This window comes from Podarcis pityusensis, assembly GCF_964106645.2.
Source record: "Podarcis pityusensis genome assembly, chromosome: 9".
Classification (NCBI taxonomy): domain Eukaryota; kingdom Metazoa; phylum Chordata; class Lepidosauria; order Squamata; family Lacertidae; genus Podarcis; species Podarcis pityusensis.
In genome coordinates, this window is record NC_138034.1 from 51,591,913 (window position 1) to 51,611,763 (window position 19,851).

A 19,851-nucleotide genomic window follows, 5' to 3' on the forward strand; every position below is an offset into this window, starting at 1 on the left:
AGTATCAGTTCAGCCCTGGCCTGCTCATACTTCATGTGTCCTTATTGTCACCTTCCCCAGGTGTTATCCTCTACATTCTCTTGGTGGGATACCCTCCTTTTTGGGATGAAGATCAGCACAGACTCTACCAACAGATCAAGGCTGGAGCATATGATGTAATACCTCAATTTCTTGTTTTCTGATGATAGCTCACTATAATATGATAATGGTGGGGATGACAGTGATGCAAAACGGCTAAGTATTAGCTTGTGATTCTAGCATCCAGTCATTCCTATGATGCATTGTTGCTTTTTCATTCTTATTATCTGCCTATCATTTTAATCTATGAGCAACATTGTACAATTAACTGTTCAGGAACTTTAAAGAACTAACGTATGGGAAAAGCAGCTGTGATGTAACAAGAGAAACCACAAGATTGTATATCCCAGGGATCCCCCCCCCCAACCTTTTTGAGTCCAGGGACACATACAGGGAACAGTGATTTGCACCACAGAATGCCCATTTCACTGAAGAAAAAATAGGGAGTTCTCATAACCCCCAGACAAAACACCTATACACCCGCCCTAAAGCAAATAAAACATCAACAGAATAAATAGCCCAGCCCAGCCCCCAAATCAAGTGACCTCTTCACAACCAGACAAATCTCCCTAAAGCCAACAAAGCTCAATTAAAAATAAAAATTGAGAGTGGTGGTGGCCTTTGTGGATTCCATATGTTGCCATGTTGTTCATATGAACAAAGGCTGATTTGATTTCTTTTTGAGGTAAAACAAGGTGTACATTTTCAAAATAATAAATAACTGACGACATAAACAAGGGGTATGGAAGATTTGGTCTTCCTGGTGTTTCTGTACTGCACATGCCCATGACCCACTGTACATGCTGGAGGTAGTTGATGGGAGCTGGAGTCCAAGAACATCTGATTTCTGTTCCCTGTCACAAACAAAACTCCCTCCATGTAGTTCTTAATGCCTTTTTAAATTGTCCCTGTCTCTATTACACACACCTATAACGGATGTTACTCTCGATACAAACTCGCCCCTCCCCTTTCATTTTCTGGTGCTGCTTACATTTCCTCATTTCACTCTTCAGTTAGATTTGTCACAGATTCCCGCAGCTGTGATCTCTCTTGGTTCGCTTGCAAGTTTGCATATGTGTGCCCGGGACGGAGAATTGTGAAATGAGCCATGCAAGATACCAGCACCGCCTACAGTATATCCATCATACTTTCTCACAGCTCAGAATCCTTGAGTCTGGCAGCTGCAGAAGCGGCAGCCAAAAGACGTTTCAGAATTATGAGATGTTTTCCCCCCTCCTGTCAAGCTCATTCCTATGCGATGCCCATAGTGATGTGTTTTGAAATGGACAAATGCCTATTCTTCAGCATGATTATCCTTCTTGCTGACTCGGAGGACTCCTTTGTGCAAATTGCCTTTCATAATGTAATAGCCTGCTCTCAGGAGCACAGCCAGCAAACTTAACAGGTGTTTGTGCTTTCCTTGGTGATGTGGATGCTTGTGGTAATCAACAAGCAAGAATTAGTGGCATTCAGAAGTGGGTATCCCTTCCCACCAGTCTTAGGAGATTATGCTCATCTGTTCTCCCCCAGCACGTCACTTCATATTGCTCATTGTTGCTTTTTATTTAGATATTTTTAGGCTTTTCTGTGCCTCTTGGGGTCGTTTGCATTCTTTTTCTCTAATAAAACAAACAGACATAACGTGTGTGTGTATGTATCAGTTAATTTTCAGGGTCCACTCCCATTTTATGCTTCTTTGATTTGATTCAACTTGCTTAGAAATCAGGGGATTTGAAGGCCCAGAAAGCACAGAATAACAGCCATTGAAATTCCTTTCAAATTCTCTGGGTCAAAGAATCTTGATTATGTGTGACATGGGTATGTTTCCCCCCCCCCCCCAAGTTTCCTTCACCAGAATGGGACACGGTGACCCCAGAAGCCAAAGATCTCATCAACAAAATGCTTACAATAAATCCTGCCAAACGTATCAATGCATCAGAGGCCCTCAAACACCCCTGGATCTGTGTAAGTAGGATTCTACTAGCTGTCTTCTTTGGTCAGAGGGCAAAGTCCAAAACTTGTATCCCATGCCTTTCTATTCCACTTGCAGTAAAATATTTCATGATTTCCTTCCGTGATTACCTGAAATCTCAGCTCAGTGCTGTAGTCAACAATGAGCCAGAGTAATGATTAGATTGTTACACTAGCCCAGGGGAGATCTGGGTTCAAGTCCTCATTCAGCCATGAAGTTCATGGTCTGATTGTCACCATCCCTCTTACTCAGCTAACCTCAGAGGGTGGTTGTTGTAATGAAAATGGGATGGGGGAAAACTGAATACGCCACTCTGAATTCTGTGGGAGGTACCGTATTTTTCGCTCTATAAGACGCACCAGACCACAAGACGCACCTAGTTTTTGGAGGAGGAAAACAAGAAAAAAATATTCTGAATCTCAGAAGCCAGAACAGCAAGAGGGATCGCTACTCAGTGAAAACAGCAATCCCTCTTGCTGTTCTGGCTTCTGGGATAGCTGTGCAGCCTGCATTCGCTCCATAAGACGCACACACATTTCCCCTTACTTTTTAGGAGGGAAAAAGTGAGTCTTATGGAGCAAAAAATACGTAATTTGGATATTAGTATAATAAATAAATACATTTAGAAATCTGATAATTAGAATTGTTGCTGCCCAATGAGAATCATTTTTATATTAATAGCCAGGGCACCACAATTATAATTAGCATTTTCACCTTAAGGTGAATTATATTGTAAAAATAGTCTGTAAATTCAAATAAGGTGTTGGGGGTATGTGTTTCTGGCTCACAGAACACCAGTTTCAATAACTGGAGTTCAGCAGTACCACGACTACTACAGTGGAGCACAAATACCTATCTCACCCTTATACAGTTAGCCCATATTAGCTCTTCCTCCTCACTAAAAAGTTAGAGAGGTTGTGGAACATTAGGCTCTAATCAATATATGTGGTGGACATTTGGGAAAGTGACTCAGTTCTGGGAGGAAGTATTTGTCGAAATAAAAGCAATTACTGGACAAAACATCTTTCAGTGTCCAGAGCTGTTACTGCTCATTTTTTCCCCGAGGCAGATAACATGAACTTACATCTCAAACCTCTAATAAGTTCTCCTTTACTAGCAGGCAGACTCATAATAATGAGTTGGTGGAAGAACTTAGAGGGTGCTGCTCTGACAAATTGGTACAATAAAGTATGGCAAATAGCACTTGTTGGAAAAATGGACTAATAAAATAAAATTGGCACAAGGTTTAAGGCACAAATGCTTTTTTTTGTAACTCACTGGTATGGCTTTAGTGTACATATGGCTAAAAAATGAACAGGGGACTCCCTTCACATTATAAAACCTTTTGGTTAAATTATGCTGCTTACTGCTTTCTATACAATTGGTAATCTGGGATAAGAATTTAGTATGTTATTTTGCATGTATTGCCTAAGCACCATCTTCTGGTGAACCCACAAGGACCCTGAGATTATAATCTGATGCCTTTATTTGTTTGCCTCCCCCATGAGAGGTCCGGAGGGTGGCAACATGAGAATGGGCCTTTTCAGCGGTGGGGTTTAGGGTGGGATTTGTTATTACTTAAGTGTACGACGTTGTTATATCCTGTAAGAATCTACTAAAACAAAAACAACCACAGTATAATATTGCATTGTAATATTGAACAAAACTACAATGCAATGCAATAAAAAAAAAACCTCACAAATCCTTAACCTCACTTACCTGGGAGTCATTTCCATTGAATTCTATAGGACTTACTTCTGATTATGCCTGGTTTAAATCCTGTTTAAATACAGTTCATTATATTGAAGAGCCAACCACTTTTAATTAAACACTTCAGACTCTAAAGTTTAGATATGAGGACCTTGCACTGCTCTCTGATCATCTCAAAGGATTATTATTGTTAAAGCAGGGCAATTGTGGGGTTGTTTTTGTTTTATTTAGTTGCAGAACCAGTCAAATGGTGGGAGGAGCCTTGTCATTTTAATCAAGGGCTCCAGAGTTGCCGTTGGCATCTGGAAGTAGCTCCAGAAAACATTGTTCATGGAGATTGTTAATACTGAATAAATTTGCAAATCTGGTTGCATGCACCAAAACACTTCTCCCCCCCCCCTTTTTTTTTTCTTCAGCAACGTTCTACTGTGGCTTCTATGATGCACAGACAGGAGACTGTAGACTGCCTGAAGAAATTCAATGCAAGAAGGAAACTTAAGGTAAGGAAGCAAGTTTCCCCCCAGACCTCCTGCTAGTTGAGAAACTGAAAGCATATAGTTAGTGTCTCTTAAAAGCAGCAGGTATTCATTAGCTGAGTGTCTGTATTCTCTATGGCTGCTTCTCCCTCTCTCATACATGACAGTAACGTTTCCCTAATATTGCACCTCTTTCCCCCTTGAGTTCTCTCCTACCACCAAACAGTTTCTTGTGGGGGGGTTGGGGGGGAACATTTCAAAAACAAAAGCCCTCTCACAAATGAAGTTCTGAGTAAACTACAGAGCTGGGATTGTTTATGCATACTAACTGCATATGCATACTTCAACTTGCAATCATTCTGATCCAGTACTTCCAGTATATTTACTCCCCTCCCCTCTGTACTGTACTGTCCAGGAATGTTCCATAGATCATTTCCAAACATTAAAGAAAACAGAGGACTTCCTACTCATACAGAGTTCCTCCCGCTTCAGAGTCCTTGCAAAGATTTCAATTAGCGACAGCACCTCTGTTCCATGAGTCCTGTTGTAGAATGAATGAGAGAGCGCCTGTTTGCACACCTCCACTCCACATTAATGATGATGCAGGGTTTTCTTTCAATAAAGTCTAAAGTGATTAACAAAGGATTTTAACTTCTCTTTTTAAAAGAGAAAAACAACCTACACATTTAGAAAATAATGCAATTGTATTATTCAGTATTATTATTTTAAAAAAATGTTTTGGAAAGCATTTCAAATAGTTTTGAACAGGCCTGTGTTCCTTGAGGCAATCTATCCTTTACACATTTTATGCACCCTCTATTTATGCTTCAGGCAAGCAGCCAATACTGTATTGTTTCATTGAGATTTTAGCGTGGGCTACAGTTCTGCCTGCCCATTTTTAAAAACTGAATTGCATCCTCGTCTTGGTTTTAACGTAGGAAATTGATTCCAGTATTTTGAACTGTTTTTATTGTCACTTTGATTAGTTTGATTTTTGTGTGTGTAAGCTTTTGAGTTTATCTCATCAAGAAAAGCTGGGTATAAATTTTAAAATAAAAAAGCATAGTCACATGGGCCATTTAAACCTTTCAAATGTAGGAAATTTTATCCAACAGCAGGCCTCTGTATGTTTGAAATAAGAGAGAGATCCTTTTGCTTATCTTCAGATACACTGTAGAGGATATTGACTTACTATGTTGAATGTCTTTTTAGGGTGCCATTTTGACAACTATGCTGGCTACAAGAAATTTCTCAGGTATGTTCAGTGCACTGTGTGACACTATATTGCTAATTGCTGAGATGTGGTATATGTTCCTGTAGTACATGTCAAAATTAGTTCATCTTTGCATGTGTCCGGATGCCATATTTGTTTAATACACATCTGTTTGCTTTGCATTGGCTAAGTAAAATTGGAGTGAGATGGAACTTCTTAAGTGGGCATCTTGTTAATTCCATCCTTCATCTCTGATCATTTCTCACTGCCTTTCATATTATAGTAGTTAGACATGGTTATTAGATCTGCTGGCATTGTTTACAACAACCTTCCCCGACCTGGTGCCCTCCACAGATTTTGGGCTAGAGCTTCCAACATCCTTGACAGTTGGCCATGCCAGATGGGGCTAATGGGAGTTGTAGCCCAAAACATCTGGAGGGCATCAGATTCAAAACGATGACTTACAACATGAAACCAGAAGACTTAATCCCATAATGAGTTCTCTTCTCTTGGGATCAGAATAGCTATATGCCAAAGTAGAAATGCTAGAGATACCTGGAAGTCCTTATTGAAACCTTTTCTGTCAAACGGCAGGTCAACTTGCATTTTGTTGATACTGGTCTACTTGATTTTTAGAGTTGTTGTTTTCAACATGCTTTTGGATGCTCCTTGGAGTGAATTCCCCTCATTTTTAAGGGCAGATTATGGCCACATTTACATGTTTTGTTTTATAAGGACCTCCCGTTTGGCAGCCAATACCGGTTGAGGAACCCAAAAATTATAACTTTAAAGATGGTTTGGAAAGTGAAAGTTGAAAACTTGCTAGTCCAGTTCAACCTTTCAAATAACTTTTCTACATGATATTCTCATACTAATTTGCAAAGACGTATATCACTTGAGGAGAATATAAAATGCGAAACCTAGATGATACATAGATAGAAACATAGATAGAATCTAGAGAGCAATCTCCATTATCTTATTACCAACAAAACATCTTGCCACCATTTGTTGAATTTGCCACTGCAGACAGTGCCCGATTAGCAAATAGGGAAAGTAGGCACCTATGGGCCCAATACCTTTGTCTCCGTAATATCATTCATTAATTTATGATTAGCCTATCACATTTTAAACTATGGCAGAACACTTGAGATATATGGTGTCAAATTTAACACCTACCACCTTCAGCTGAGCATCAAAGTGAAGTAAAGACTTCTGGCTAAAACCAAGCTATAATAGCAAATTATTCAGGTTAGTGAAAACCCAAACAGATTGCGAATAGCCCCCAACCTATCTGTTCACTGATATAACAAGTACTGAACCAGGATACAGTTGTGACAGAGTTAAGTACTTTACAAATTTAAATGTGAATGGGAGAGTTTACACTGGTAATAGGAGAAATTAAAAGGCATTGCTCTTATCAAGTACACAGCCCAGCCTCTCTGTTATATGCTAGGATAACAATAAACTACCAAGAACTGTGTTAAGTTCCATGTAAGAATCAAGTGCAAATGAACTGAGTATTCTTCAGGTCCAATTGTTGCCACAAAAGTTTTGAATTTGCAGCAAGAGGTGTTAATCTTACCTTTTTGTGGCTCCAGTTACAGATAGGTAGCCGTGTTGGTCTGCCATAGTCAAAATAAAAAAAATCCTTCCAGTAGCACCTTTAAGACCAACTAAGTTAGTTCTTGGTATGAGCTTTCGTGTGCAAGCACGAAGAAATCTCTAGCATTTCTACTTGCAAGTATCTGAAGAAGTGTGCTTGCACACGAAAGCTCATACCAAGAACTAACTTAGTTGGTCTTAAAGGTGCTACTGGAAGGATTTTTTCTTTTTGTGGCTGTTCATGCCCACTGCTTGTGGGAAATGATTAAAATGGTAGTGAGGAATCTAATGAATGTTTTTACGAAACTGCCACACCCACCCATTTAACCTTAGTTCTAGTGGAAACATCAAACTAACTATCTTCTCAACAAAAATAGATTTAAAGATGTGTCTGGTCACCTGCAATGGTTGTTGTTCAGCATCCTATATCCACTGTAATTTTCTCTCCTTTTTTGCAACCTTCCCCAGAACAAAGAATAATTTTAATATATTACTGCATTCATCCATTCCTGAATTGACCCTGTTCTGTTCTTTCCATTCTTCTTGAGTGGCACTTGTCTACTGTGGTTAATTTAAGAAAAGGTGCCATCCAGGGGAATCTAATTTTGATTTTTTTTGTTGCATCGCATGCCTTTTTGGGGAGTAAATTGTCCATAATGATGTATCTATAAAAGTGTTTTATTTATTTATTTCCCTTTTTTTGTTGTTCTTCCTGTAATGTGGAATGTATGTTTCTTGTGAGGTAAGCCCCCTCGGGAGCTGAAAGGAATGTTTTTATCTTCATTCTCCCAAACAATGTGCTGCCTGTCCCAAATCACTCTTGTTTTTTGGTACGCTGTGTCTGGATGGAACTGGGTGTTATAGCAGTCCCGTGACGTTATCACTCTGTGAGTTTCCGGCCTCCTCTGCTCCATTTCATTGGCTGCTGCTTGTGGGGGCAAGGGAACTTTCAGTGGGTATGAAATCATGGCATACTTTGTAGTACTAGATGTTACTGGGGAGAGAAAGAGAGAGGAGACACAAAGATGCTGTTTTTCACAACAGTCATACGACTCTAATAACATCCAGTTCCCGCCTCAATTCCGTTTCTTTGGGTTAGCTGATATATAAGTAGGATATTATTTAAATTCATGACCTTTTTACTATGAAAAATTGGCAAAAATTCAGGTCTTTTTTCCCCCCTCAATGGTTATTAGGGAATATACTTAATTGAAATTGGTCTGTTGCGAAACAAGTCTTTCATTGTAACTATCCTCTACAGGTTCAAATGAATGGTTACAATATGCTCAGTGTAAATCACCACTTTGTATATTTTGATACTGTAGCATCAAATGTATCTCTTTTGGCTGAAATAATCCTGTGAGGTAAGTTAAAATGAGAGTTAGTTTCCTAATTCAGATATCCATTTCCTAGTTTGCTATACCATAGTTTAGTAACAGGGAATGAGCGTCAGAACTCCCCTTCTCTCCCTTGTCCTTTCTCTTCCTTGACATGCCAATACCATATAGCTTAAAACTACATCTTCCCATTATTTCTGGAACAATGTGATACCGTGCAGCATCAGGATATTTACCCACAGTTTGCACATGGTTTAAGATGGTGGTAGTAAGCTGACATTAAACCACAGTTCCCCATTTTGGCTATAAAGAAGAACTGTGGTTAAAGCTAACCTGGATCTTCACACAAGGAATGTGGGAGACAAGGGTGGAGCATGTTGTCCTGATGTTCCTTCCTGGTTGCTAAAGTGTGTTTTCGCTAGCTGGGAAATGTATATCTGAACTAGGCCAGTGATTGGTTCAAAGCCCAGCCCAGTGGCTTTTGTAGCTGAGATTAATTATGAACTTTTGGTTGGATATATTTTACTCACTGCCCCATAGTACTTATTACAGCAGTGCTTACAGTAGAAGGGGTGAATTCCAAATTTATGGCTGTCATAGTTGTTCTGTTGATATACAATGAAATATAACCCAAAGAACTTTCAAAAGCCAATCCAACATGTGCTCATTACATCTAAGCCAATATGCCACAAGTTCACTAAGCTTAGTTACTAGCAAAGTTGTCATTCTTTTCATTTGTGCTTTTATCCCTTAATTGTTTATAATGTTTAAAAATGTGTGCTCCAGTCGTACTGATTGCTGCTGCAGCACAGTGCCACAAATGGCTGTGACATTTCAACGATATTGCCTCATTGTTTGCAGCAGATATTTAGCTCTAATGGTTGACAGTTGGGTTGCTACTTCATTCTCAGATAAAGGAATTATTCTTTAAATGTATGTTGTATCACTGTAGTGGAATTGTAAATACGATGAATAAAGACCATGGGTTTCTGTATGTATGGGAAATAGCTTGCACAGCACATTATGCTCTGCCATTTCCCACATGAGGTAATGGGTGATGCAAGCAACATGTGTGTATGATTGCTCATTATTTCTTCCTCAAACAGAGGGCTATATTAATTGGAAAATGAACTTGCAGGTTGTTCACGAAGACCAGGGGTGGGGAGCCTTAAGTCTGGGTACTGAATACAGTCCTCCAAGCCTATGTAGCCCTTGAGACCTTTTCCAAGCCAGCACCATCCCTAACTGACCCTTCTTCGCTCCCTCTTTGAGTATTTGTCAGATTGGAATGTGACCTTGAACTCTGATAATTCCTCTTTCTTCCCCGGATGGAGGACAAAGAGGAGTGTGTGAGTGTGTGTAGAAACTAGCCTACTCTGCAAAGGTAAACATTTCATTAATTGATCTGCCCACATTTGCCTGTGGTCTACCCACCACTGATATGTGACCCCTGGAGCAGAGCGGTCCAACTTTTCATACCAAGTAGGCCACAAGAGTACTTTGATATGGAACCTGTGGGCTGCACACTGCCTTGTGCGAAGGGGAGAGTGAGCCCAAAATTTGATGCCTCCCCAGCCCTTCTTCTGCCTTCCCAAAGCCAGCTAAGCAAGGTGTCCTTCTTTGGGAAGGAAGCATAAAGCTCTGGCAAGGTCCTAGAGCCCTCCCACCTTGTCCCCAAAGCTGGGAAAGCACAGACTAGGCTTTGGGAAGAAGGTTGGAGGACTCTAGGAACCTGTCAGAGCCCCCACACCTCCATTCCAAAGCCCAGCACCTTGCTTACCAGGCTTTGAAAAGGCAGCGCAAGAACTGCAGGGAGGGGGCGTCAAATGTTGCCAAGGGCCACCAAAAAGGCATTGAGGGCCACATGCTGAACTGCCCTGCCTGGAGGCAACGTGGCCCTCAGGCTGGGAAGAGTTCCCCACTCCTGATGGAGATCTATGTAGGTATAGTACCCATAGCAGACATTTCCTTGTGTATGCAATGGTGTCCCCATCACCATGCACAGGACTCCATCTGGTAAGTTGCCAAACAGATACTCAGTTTCCCTGTTTTCTATTTAGAGCACAGTAAAATATCTGCATGGGCAATTCTTTCACTTGTACTAAGATGGCTATATTTGTATTGATAATATGGTGCAATTTCCTCAAAATATCTTGTGAAAGATATAGTTCGAAATGCATTTATAATTTAGAAAATTGCTTCCTTTATGATTATCAACATCATACTTTCACACATGAGTATTATTCTGAACCACCTTAATTTAAAAGAAAGTGATTATATCTGTCTGAATATTGCAAAATTTTAATGGCAGTTGGGTTTAAATTCTTAATGATAATCTGACCCTAGTCTTTTCCACGCTGCTTCTATTGGGGCAAATTCCTTGTGTGCACAAAGCCACAGTAAGATAGATGTGACAACCAAAGAAGAGGGAAATAAATTATATTGTGTATTTGCAGAGTATTCCTACTTCTGGCTCTCTTACTAAAAAAACAAACTGCTGAGCACCATCCAGGAGAAATTGTTTACAATTTATAGCATGGTCATATGTATGAAAAATATATATGCTTAAATCAGTGAAAAGTTTCATCGGATAATAGCTGAGGTTTCATTGAAGGCAGTGGGATTAAAATGTTTAGTCTTTTTAATTTCAGCTACAGTATGCTTTACAGGCAAATTGCTGGAAACAAATCAATGCACCAAACATTCTCTTTTTCTTTTAACTACACAATGGCCCCAGGTATGACACATGATATTAGTCCATCCTTGGAACCTGATGTTTTTCCTCAGATGCTCAGTACTGCAACTTGGATGCATTTTTCTTGGGCTTTTTCCAGTATTCTATCAAATATATTTATCCGTAGCATTGTTGTTCTTATAAACCAATCTACAATTAGTAAAGATTGGTTGGACCTAGGTGTTAAGAGACAAATAGCTCAGCTGGTAGAGCATGAGACATTTAATTTCTTGGTCATGGGTTCATACCCCACATTGGGCAAAAGATTCTTGCATTGCAGGGAGTTGGATTAAATTACCCTCGTGGTCCCTTCCAACTCTACAATTCTATGAACTAAAAATGTATCAGTCCTTTTTTCGTAACAAAGCATCTCAAAATAGTAGTAAATGGTTCACTTGTTTGCAGCACCTAGGCTTTAAGACTCACTGCACCTGTAACATGATAATCTGCTGGTCTTCCAGATACCTTTCACAGGTAGATGTTTCAGTGCATGTGTTTTAAACTGCTGAATGGCAGTGACAAACTGTTATTTCTCCTTCACCTCTATGCCAAAAAAATTTATTGGATATAACGGTTTTGTCTTCCAGAGAAGTTGTTACCTGTTCCAGGTCTGCATAAATGCACAGAAATAATCTAGAGATCTAATAGCCAATATTACCTCCGTGTGGAGGTTTTAATGCTCTACACTCAGCAATAAAAATCTTACTGGTATTATAGGCATCTATACTTAACAATTTGAAAGCACGTCAAGGTGCAAGTAGATAAATAGGTACCGCTCCAGCGGGAAGGTAAATGGCATTTCCATGTGCTGCTCTGGTTTCGCCAGAAGTGGCTTAGTAATGCTGGCCACATGACCTGGATAAACTGTCTGCGGACAAACGTCGGCTCCCTCAGCCAGTAAAGTGAGATGAGCGCCGCAACCCCAGAGTCGTTTGCGACTGGACTTAACTGTCAGGGGTCCTTTACCTTTTTATACTTAATATGTTGTTGTTGTTGTTTAGTCGTTTAGTCATGGCCGACTCTTCATGACCCCATGGACCAGAGCACGTCAGGCACTCCTGTCTTCCACTTCCTCCCGCAGTTTGGCCAAACTCATGTTGGTAGCTTCGAGAACACTGTCCAACCATCTCGTCCTCTGTTGTCCCCTTCTCCGTGTGCCCTCCATCTTTCCCAACATCAGGGTCTTTTCCAGGGAGTCTTCTCTTCTCATGAGGTGACCAAAGTATTGGAGCCTCAGCTTCAGGATCTGTCCTTCCAGTGAGCACTCAGGGCTGATTTCCTTAAGAAAGGATAGGTTTGATCTTCTTGCAGTCCATGGGACTCTCAAGAGTCTCCTCCAGCACCACAATTCAAAAGCATCAATTCTTCGGCTTCTTTATGGTCCAGCTCTCACTTCCATACATCACTACTTAATATAGATACAAGCAAATATTTAAAACAAAGACAACTGCAAGGCAGAATATAAAAATGGTATGGTAAGATGTTTTAAATGTGATGATAAATGCAAAGGGTAGACGGGGGGAAATACACCCAGTTTGTTCATTTGTTTATTTCATTGATTTCGAATTACATTGGCTGACATTGTTTATTTCCTTTCAATTTATAGCAGCCAAGAGTTTACTGAAGAAACCTGATGGAGTGAAGGTAGGCTACAAATACTGAGGTCATCTAATGATATGTCTCATTTACTTTTCATTACCATGTGACTTTCTAAATTCTCTTTACTTTGGCACTGAAATAACTGGTCCTCTTCCTTTAGGGTTTGCTTTTTAAGAAAAAGAAAATATATATGCTTGAATAAAATTAAGTCACTGCTTTGCAGCTGATCATGGACCAGCCATTTGGGAAGGCAACCTCCATGTGTCCTTGGTATTCCATTTGTCAGAAGGTTATACCTCAGGGGTTGGCAGCCCTTGAGCTGGGTTCTGCCAGCAGTAGTTGGTGTGTTTTGGCGGAAGTCAGTGCATAAGTTTACACCGAATAAAAGATGTCCGTAAGAAGCAGAACAATCTTGCAGTTTTCCTGTGTGATTTAGAGTTTCTAAACTTGGGTGACCTCAGAATTCCGTAATAGGAGAGAAGCTCTGTAAATTAAAGATTCTGGGTAAATACTTTGCAAAATAGCCAAGGAAGAGCTGGAGGGGTGGGGGTGGGGAGGGAATATTTCTTCTTCCCAGAAGGACTTGGAAACACAAGATAAAGCAATCCAGCTAATATTAGAAAATGTAACTTCCATTTCTTCTGTTTTGCAAGTTTTCATTGAAATATGTATTTGACATCAGCTTTTATCCTTGCAACTTTTTCTTGAAGTTTGTTACTTACCTTTAAATATCTAATTCACTGTATATTTCTCTTGGACTCATAACATTTATACCCTTTCATAATTCACTTACAGGCTCCCTAATCACTTAGGTCCAACCTATCTTTAATCAAAACCAGCCATTGGCAACCTGTTGCTTCCATGGACCAAGCACAAATTCCAAGATTAACTGGACCTATTTCAATATATTGCTTGAATCACTGAGGGGAATACAGGGTGTTCGTCTCCACTGCCTTCAATAATTTGGGCACTTTACAAAAGGACATTATCCAAAGTCAACCTGGTCCTTTCCAGGTTCCTAACTGGGTAATTTCAATAGGGTAACTTACCTAAAATGTGGTCTAATTCAGACAGCTTGTTTCATTCAGTACTAAGGTCTTGTATGTCTGTAACCATCTCTGTCAAAATTGGTCTGTTTAAACAGTAATGCTAAGTATAATTGTTGCCAACACTTTGCTAGTACCACTACACTTATGGGGGTCTTCTTTGCTGTGTGTTCAGGATTCTGTTTTGCGTTTGTGTTTGCAGTCCTATGAAGTGGCGGGTGGAGAGTGTGCATCTTATCAAAGTATTTGTTTTCACAATTTTTCTCATGCAGGAGATCCCACTCCCATCCTGAATACCTGTATATTAGGTTGTTCTTAGAACAAACAAACAATATACTGTTCTCCATGCATTGATACCTCAAATCCAACCAGTCACATTTTCTTCTTTTCCTTTCCCTCTGACTGGTCAAATCAGAAAAGGAAGTCAAGTTCGAGTGTTCAGATGATGGTGAGGATCTTTATCTGCCAGATTTTTCCACCTGTGAAACGTTCACACTTAAGAGATGAAATTCTTGCATTTAGATCTGTTGACGTAGCAAAAGGAAGCTGCAAGACTTTTAAAATACAGGCTTGTAACTTCTGCATCAGTTCAGTGTAACATGACGTCCCGAATTAATTGCTATCAGTTCTTCCAGAGCCAAGGTCACAGACGAGGGTGAGAAACCTGTGTCCTTCCAGGTGTTGCTGCACCTCAGTTCCCATCAGCTCTTGCCAGCGTGGCCAGTGGCCAGGGATGGTGGAATTTGTAGTCCATCAACATTTGGAGACCACAGATTCTGCACCCATCTCATAGACCGTGCAAATATCAGTGCAAAGTAGATGCAGCAATGGCCAGTGCAACTGTTCTGCTACAATATCATTGTTATTCAAAAAACCTTCTGTATAGTTGTTGCGATCTCCTGGTATTAAACATAGATGAGATTTCTGAAAATGTAAGAACATGATAGGGCTGTCCCTTCAATTATATGTTGAGGTGTTTGTAATATGAAAACTGAGTTATTGCTCAAGCCAGTGCCCGGTTCCTGTGCAGTATTTGCAATAAACAATAAAATTTAGTCTCTGCTTTTACCCTTTCTCTTACGCCACCTCCTGTATTCCACTGCAGGTACCACATGGTGTGGAAATTTATTCCAACATTTAACTATACATTTCATTACTCTTAAAAAGAACAAGTGCTTCTGAAGGACCCCTCCTTTCTAGTACTTGCCATTCTGCTGATGAATAGTAAAGCTCTGTAGGTAGTTCTTGATAGAGGTGGACGACTACATTCATGGGTATTTTACCTACAGATACACGAGCCAAATAAAAACAGAACAGACTACTACCAAACACTGTGCAATGTCATATGAATTAAGCAAATTTAAAGTTGTCCCTTGATTAGCATAGAGGACAAAGTTAGGTAGGAAGCAGAGCCAAGTCAAGGGCAAATGAAGGTGGCAGCAGCAGGGATGTGGAATACACAGTTAGGTGTATGTCTGGGCTGGTAGCAAGTCCAATGCAAAGCTTAAATGCCAGTTTGCCAAACATACGACATCGTGTATTATAAGATACTCTTTTGAAACCCACTCAACAGTCCTGTATCTACTGTACCAGTCACACATTTGTTGACGGGAACGTCTAGTTTTGGAAAGGTGGGTAATTGCCTCATGTTGTCCTGCCTAACTGACTATAGTCAGTGTGGTGTATCTGGGAGACCAGGGTTCAAATTCCCACTTAGCCATGAAGCTTACTGGGCGACCTTGGGCCTCTCAGCTTAACCTGCCTCACAGGTTTGTTGTAAGGATAAAATGGGGAGGGGAAGAACCTTAAACTCCTTGAAGAAAAGGCGGGATATAAATGTAAACACTACAGTCCAGCTCAGTATTCAACCCACTGTCTCTGTGCAGGTAGATATCCTCATAGAAGGAGGAGGTTGAGTGAGGGGCTCTTCCGTCAAAAATAAGGAAATGGTGAATGGCATGTTTTGAATTGTGCCTGGCTCTGCAAAGTGAGCTTCATTTGCAAGAAAATCTTCTTAAATTCCTGTTTCCAAAGCGTGTCCTTACAGAAACCCTACCCAAACTGTACAATCCAGCAGTGGGAGTTCTGTCACCCCGCTGACTTCAACAGAAGATGGATTGTGGTCAGCATGCTTGCAAGAAGGGTTTTACCTTTCGACACACAGTTTACGTATCTTTCCATTGTTAATTGCTTATAATTAAGAATATTGCACAGCTGTTTGTAGGCATACATGTTGCTTTCAGTGGTACCGCCAAAGCTTCCTTGAACACAGATAAAGTTGTTTCCAGCAGAAATAAGTGGTAGGTTTCCAAGGAACTTTTCCAAGTATTTTGTAGGGCTGATATGCTACTTCAGCTCAGGAATGAGGAACTCGATTCTTACCACCCTCACTTGTGGCGAGCCAAGCTTGTCACATGAGCTATTTTCCTTTGCCTGAGGGGTTTGAAATCAACTCTGTGAAAAAAGGCAGAGGGCTTTGCATGCTCCATCGATCAGTTGGTTGACAATGCGAGCAAGCACCATACCTGATGTCATATGTAATATATGTGTGGCAAATGGACTTGCCTTGGCCAAAAATTGACTGAGCTCATGTCAAGTGGGGAACCTAATTAGCAAGTAGTCTGCATAATCAATAAAACTTCTGGGTCTGTCCCCTTTTCTGTCTCCAATGGGAGCTTCCCTCCAAGGGCAAGAACAGTTTTTGCGGTGTGTGGGTAATTCTTATCAGGAAAGAAAGTGCTAAAACTGATCTTACACCCCCCCCAATTTATTTACATTTTGAAAGTGCATGTTAATTGTTCATATGCAATTAATGTTGCATCTAGTTTGATCCTGCTGGTAATCTTACACTACTAGTAGTACCTCCCATCAATACAGTAAATAAATACTTCCATGGATCTCTCAACACATTTTGTGAGGGGGCTGGAATACAACTTCAAATTGTTCTTCCAGAGATGAAAGTTGCTTGAGTGATACTTTATATTTGATTCCTGCTCAGGATACCCATATTGACCCCTTTTGTTTGTGATCATTTTGCTTTTCTTCTATTTTTAGAATGATACTTTTATGAGGGCCAAATTATATTTCAGTTAATTTTTTCTTTTATTTATTTATTGCTTGTGAGAGCAAGCAATCCAAACCCATGGTTTTGCACCATATGTCAGGGGAGCCGGGGAGCCCAGTGCTTAGCTCAGGCCTATTCTAGCAAATGCACATAGTTCTAAACTGTAGTTCAGCAAGCATCATATGTAAACCAGCCTATTTTCTTATGGTACACAGAGAAAGGCGTAAATAGTGCATTTTCTTTTTCTTTTCTTTTTTGCACGTGCTATTTTCGTAATTCCAAATCTAATGTACTCACTGTTCAGTAAGAAAAATAAGTGTTTAATTGAAAACACATTTGTGAGGAGGGATCATGAATACATACCACACTTTAAATACCGTATTTTTCGCCCTATAGGACGCACTTTTTCCCCTCCAAAAATGAAGGGGAAATGTGGGTGCATCCTATGGGGCGAATACAGGCTCTCGCTCTCCAGGCTTCAGGAAGCTCTGCGCAACCCTCCGGAGCCCGGCGCGCTCTGGCTCCTGTTCTGGGGGCTGGGGTCGGGGGAAGCCTGGGTGGGTGGGGGGAATAATTCCCCCCCCCTTATTCCCCCCCCCCCAAATCTAGGTGCGTCCTATGGGCCGGTGCGTCCTATAGGGCGAAAAATACGGTATATTGTACGGATTTCTAAAAAGTTCTTTGCATATATATATATATACATTTCCCTTCAGAGGTACCCCTGTGGGAACGACACTGCGTGTTCAAAATAACTTTGTTAGTACATATTGCATACAGCGCTACTGGTTCTAGAAGAACAAGTAAACAAAGCAACTTAATTGAAATCTGGCTAATAATGTAGTCTGGCACCCTACCACTCTAGGGAAAAACAAACCACCATTGTTGTGCTGCACAACACCATGTGCTTTGATTGCTGTTTTGGAAATCCTATTGAATGCATTGTTAAGTCTCCCATTTTACGTATCTGAATCCTTTTCTGTTCTCTTACTGAAGGCAGACAGAAGCCCAGTTCATACATCATGGTAAGCCATAGTTAATGGTTTACCATGAATGCACAGAACACGGTGCCCTTCACTCCTGCCCTCTAACTAACAGGAACAACAAACCACTATCTCTGGCTTAACATTATACCCGCGGTATGCTTCACTCCAAACTGTGATTGGTAAGCCAAGAAAAAACTTTGGCTTAACGAAAGGTTTTATGGTATGAAGCAAACCACAATCCCCAGTTTAGACATAATACGAAGCCAGTGATGATGCTTTGTTCCTCTTTCTAGGCGTTTTTTGCACACTCATGGTAAACGATCAACAAAGGCTTGTGTAGCACCCAAGTATCCTCCGCTGTGTTACTTTGTTGAACAGGGATCTGTGCATGCACTGATCTTATTTCATTTATCTTAAGAACTCTCAAGGCATATCATTCATAATCCCATTTTGCAGGTAAGGCCAAAGGCAGTTTATTCAACACTGTGAATTCCATGGGTTACACCCATTTTTTTTTACAATCTGGGCTAGAATTTTAATGATGTGAATCTCTTAAGTCATGTATTAAAATAGCTATAACCATTCATAAATATAATTACTGCTAATCAGGCCCTCAGCATTTTTAGCATAATAAAAATAATAATAATATGATGATGATGGTGGTGGTGGTGATTATTATTACTAAAAATATTTTTTGTACCCCCACCCATCTGAGTGGCTTGCCCCAGCCACTTTGGGTGGCTTCCAACACAATATACAAAAACACAGCAACATCATACATTAAAATCTTCCCAATACAGGGCTGCCTTCAGATATCTACAGAAGGTTGTATAATTATTTATCTCTTGGACATCTGACGGCAGGGTGTTCAACAGGTCAGGCACGATTACTGAGAAAGTCCTCTGCCTGGTTCCCTGTAACTTCACTTCTCACAATGAGGGAACTCATTGGAGCTGCACCTCAGTGTCTGGGCTGAACAATGGAGGCAGAGACACTCCTTTGGGTATACAGGGCCAAAGCTGTTAAGGGCTTTAAAGGTCAGCAGCCAACACTTTGGGGAATTGTGCTTGGAAACGTACTGGGAGTCAATGTAGTTCTTTTAGGACTGGTGTTATATGGTCCTATAATAAGAAAAATACACCTTCAATGCCATGGGTTTACAAAATGTATTCCTACCATTGCTTTTTCTTTTAAAGCATGACAACCGATACTTTTTGTACTGCCTGAGTAGGTTAAAAGTGGACATCCCATGTAACAACATAAAATATTTGTTCTGTTTATAAATAGACATTACATTGAGTTTTACAAATGGTCAGCTAAGATTTATGTGTTTCCTTTCTTGCTTTTCTTTCACATGTAACATTTTACCTTCTCCGTTCTTTGTGTTAGTGGAGCATTAAATATTCTGTATTACTGATCAGCTAAACTTTCTATCTTATTTATATGCAGCTCTGCAGTTTGCTCCTCTTACAGCTAGAGCTGGTAAAACCAAAGGGCAGTTTTTCACCAGAAGATATGACAGCTCCTTCTGCCAGTTTTAGTTATAATTAAATTTTACTGAATCTAACTTTTAAATATTCAGTTTACTTCCGTTATGAATAAAATACTTCATATATTAAGTGTGGATCAGCATTTTAAATGCATCTAAGAACTGGAATAATTTTGGGGGTTTATTCTAGAGGACAATGTAATTAGCTTTTCTGTTGTGTTTAAGGCTATGTCATTCTTGCCTGGTTTAAAACTACTCATGATATTAGAGAGAAAAACAAATTAGTTTTCTTCTTGAAAAGGGGTCTTCCATGCTCATATCGTGCACTCTGTGTATATCAGTTTAGCACACACTTCCCGGAATACAAAATCATGCCTTTTTAATACATTCTGCCGAAAAACATAGCTGACATCTCTTCCTGCATTGACTTGAAATGATCAATGGTAAAGAGACTCTGTAAGCTACAATATTTAAATTATGTTGAATATACATTTTGTTTTCTGGTTCTATTGAATCCCAGTTGTGTCCAGAGAACCACCTTGCAGCAT

General features: G+C 40.1%; 1 protein-coding gene across 12 annotated transcripts in view; it reads left to right on the forward strand.

The window, feature by feature from the left end:
• The window catches only part of CAMK2D (calcium/calmodulin dependent protein kinase II delta), a gene marked incomplete at its 3' end in the record, with an annotated part of 139,481 nt that overhangs the window by 90,644 nt on the left and 28,986 nt on the right, over positions 1–19,851 (forward strand). For 7 of the 12 annotated variants that reach the window (XR_013990783.1, XM_081022003.1, XM_081021995.1 and 4 more), the window contains 6 exons: positions 61–155; positions 1,921–2,043; positions 4,177–4,260; positions 5,449–5,491; positions 12,729–12,766; positions 14,183–14,215. Coding sequence is in view for 11 of the 12 variants with exons in the window: in XM_081022003.1 (XP_080878129.1) it covers positions 61–155; positions 1,921–2,043; positions 4,177–4,260; positions 5,449–5,491; positions 12,729–12,766; positions 14,183–14,215 (416 nt within the window). The remainder of the gene's footprint in view (positions 1–60; positions 156–1,920; positions 2,044–4,176; positions 4,261–5,448; positions 5,492–12,728; positions 12,767–14,182; positions 14,216–19,851) is intronic. The other 5 variants (XM_081021996.1, XM_081021997.1, XM_081022000.1 and 2 more) reach the window with 1 other exon arrangement.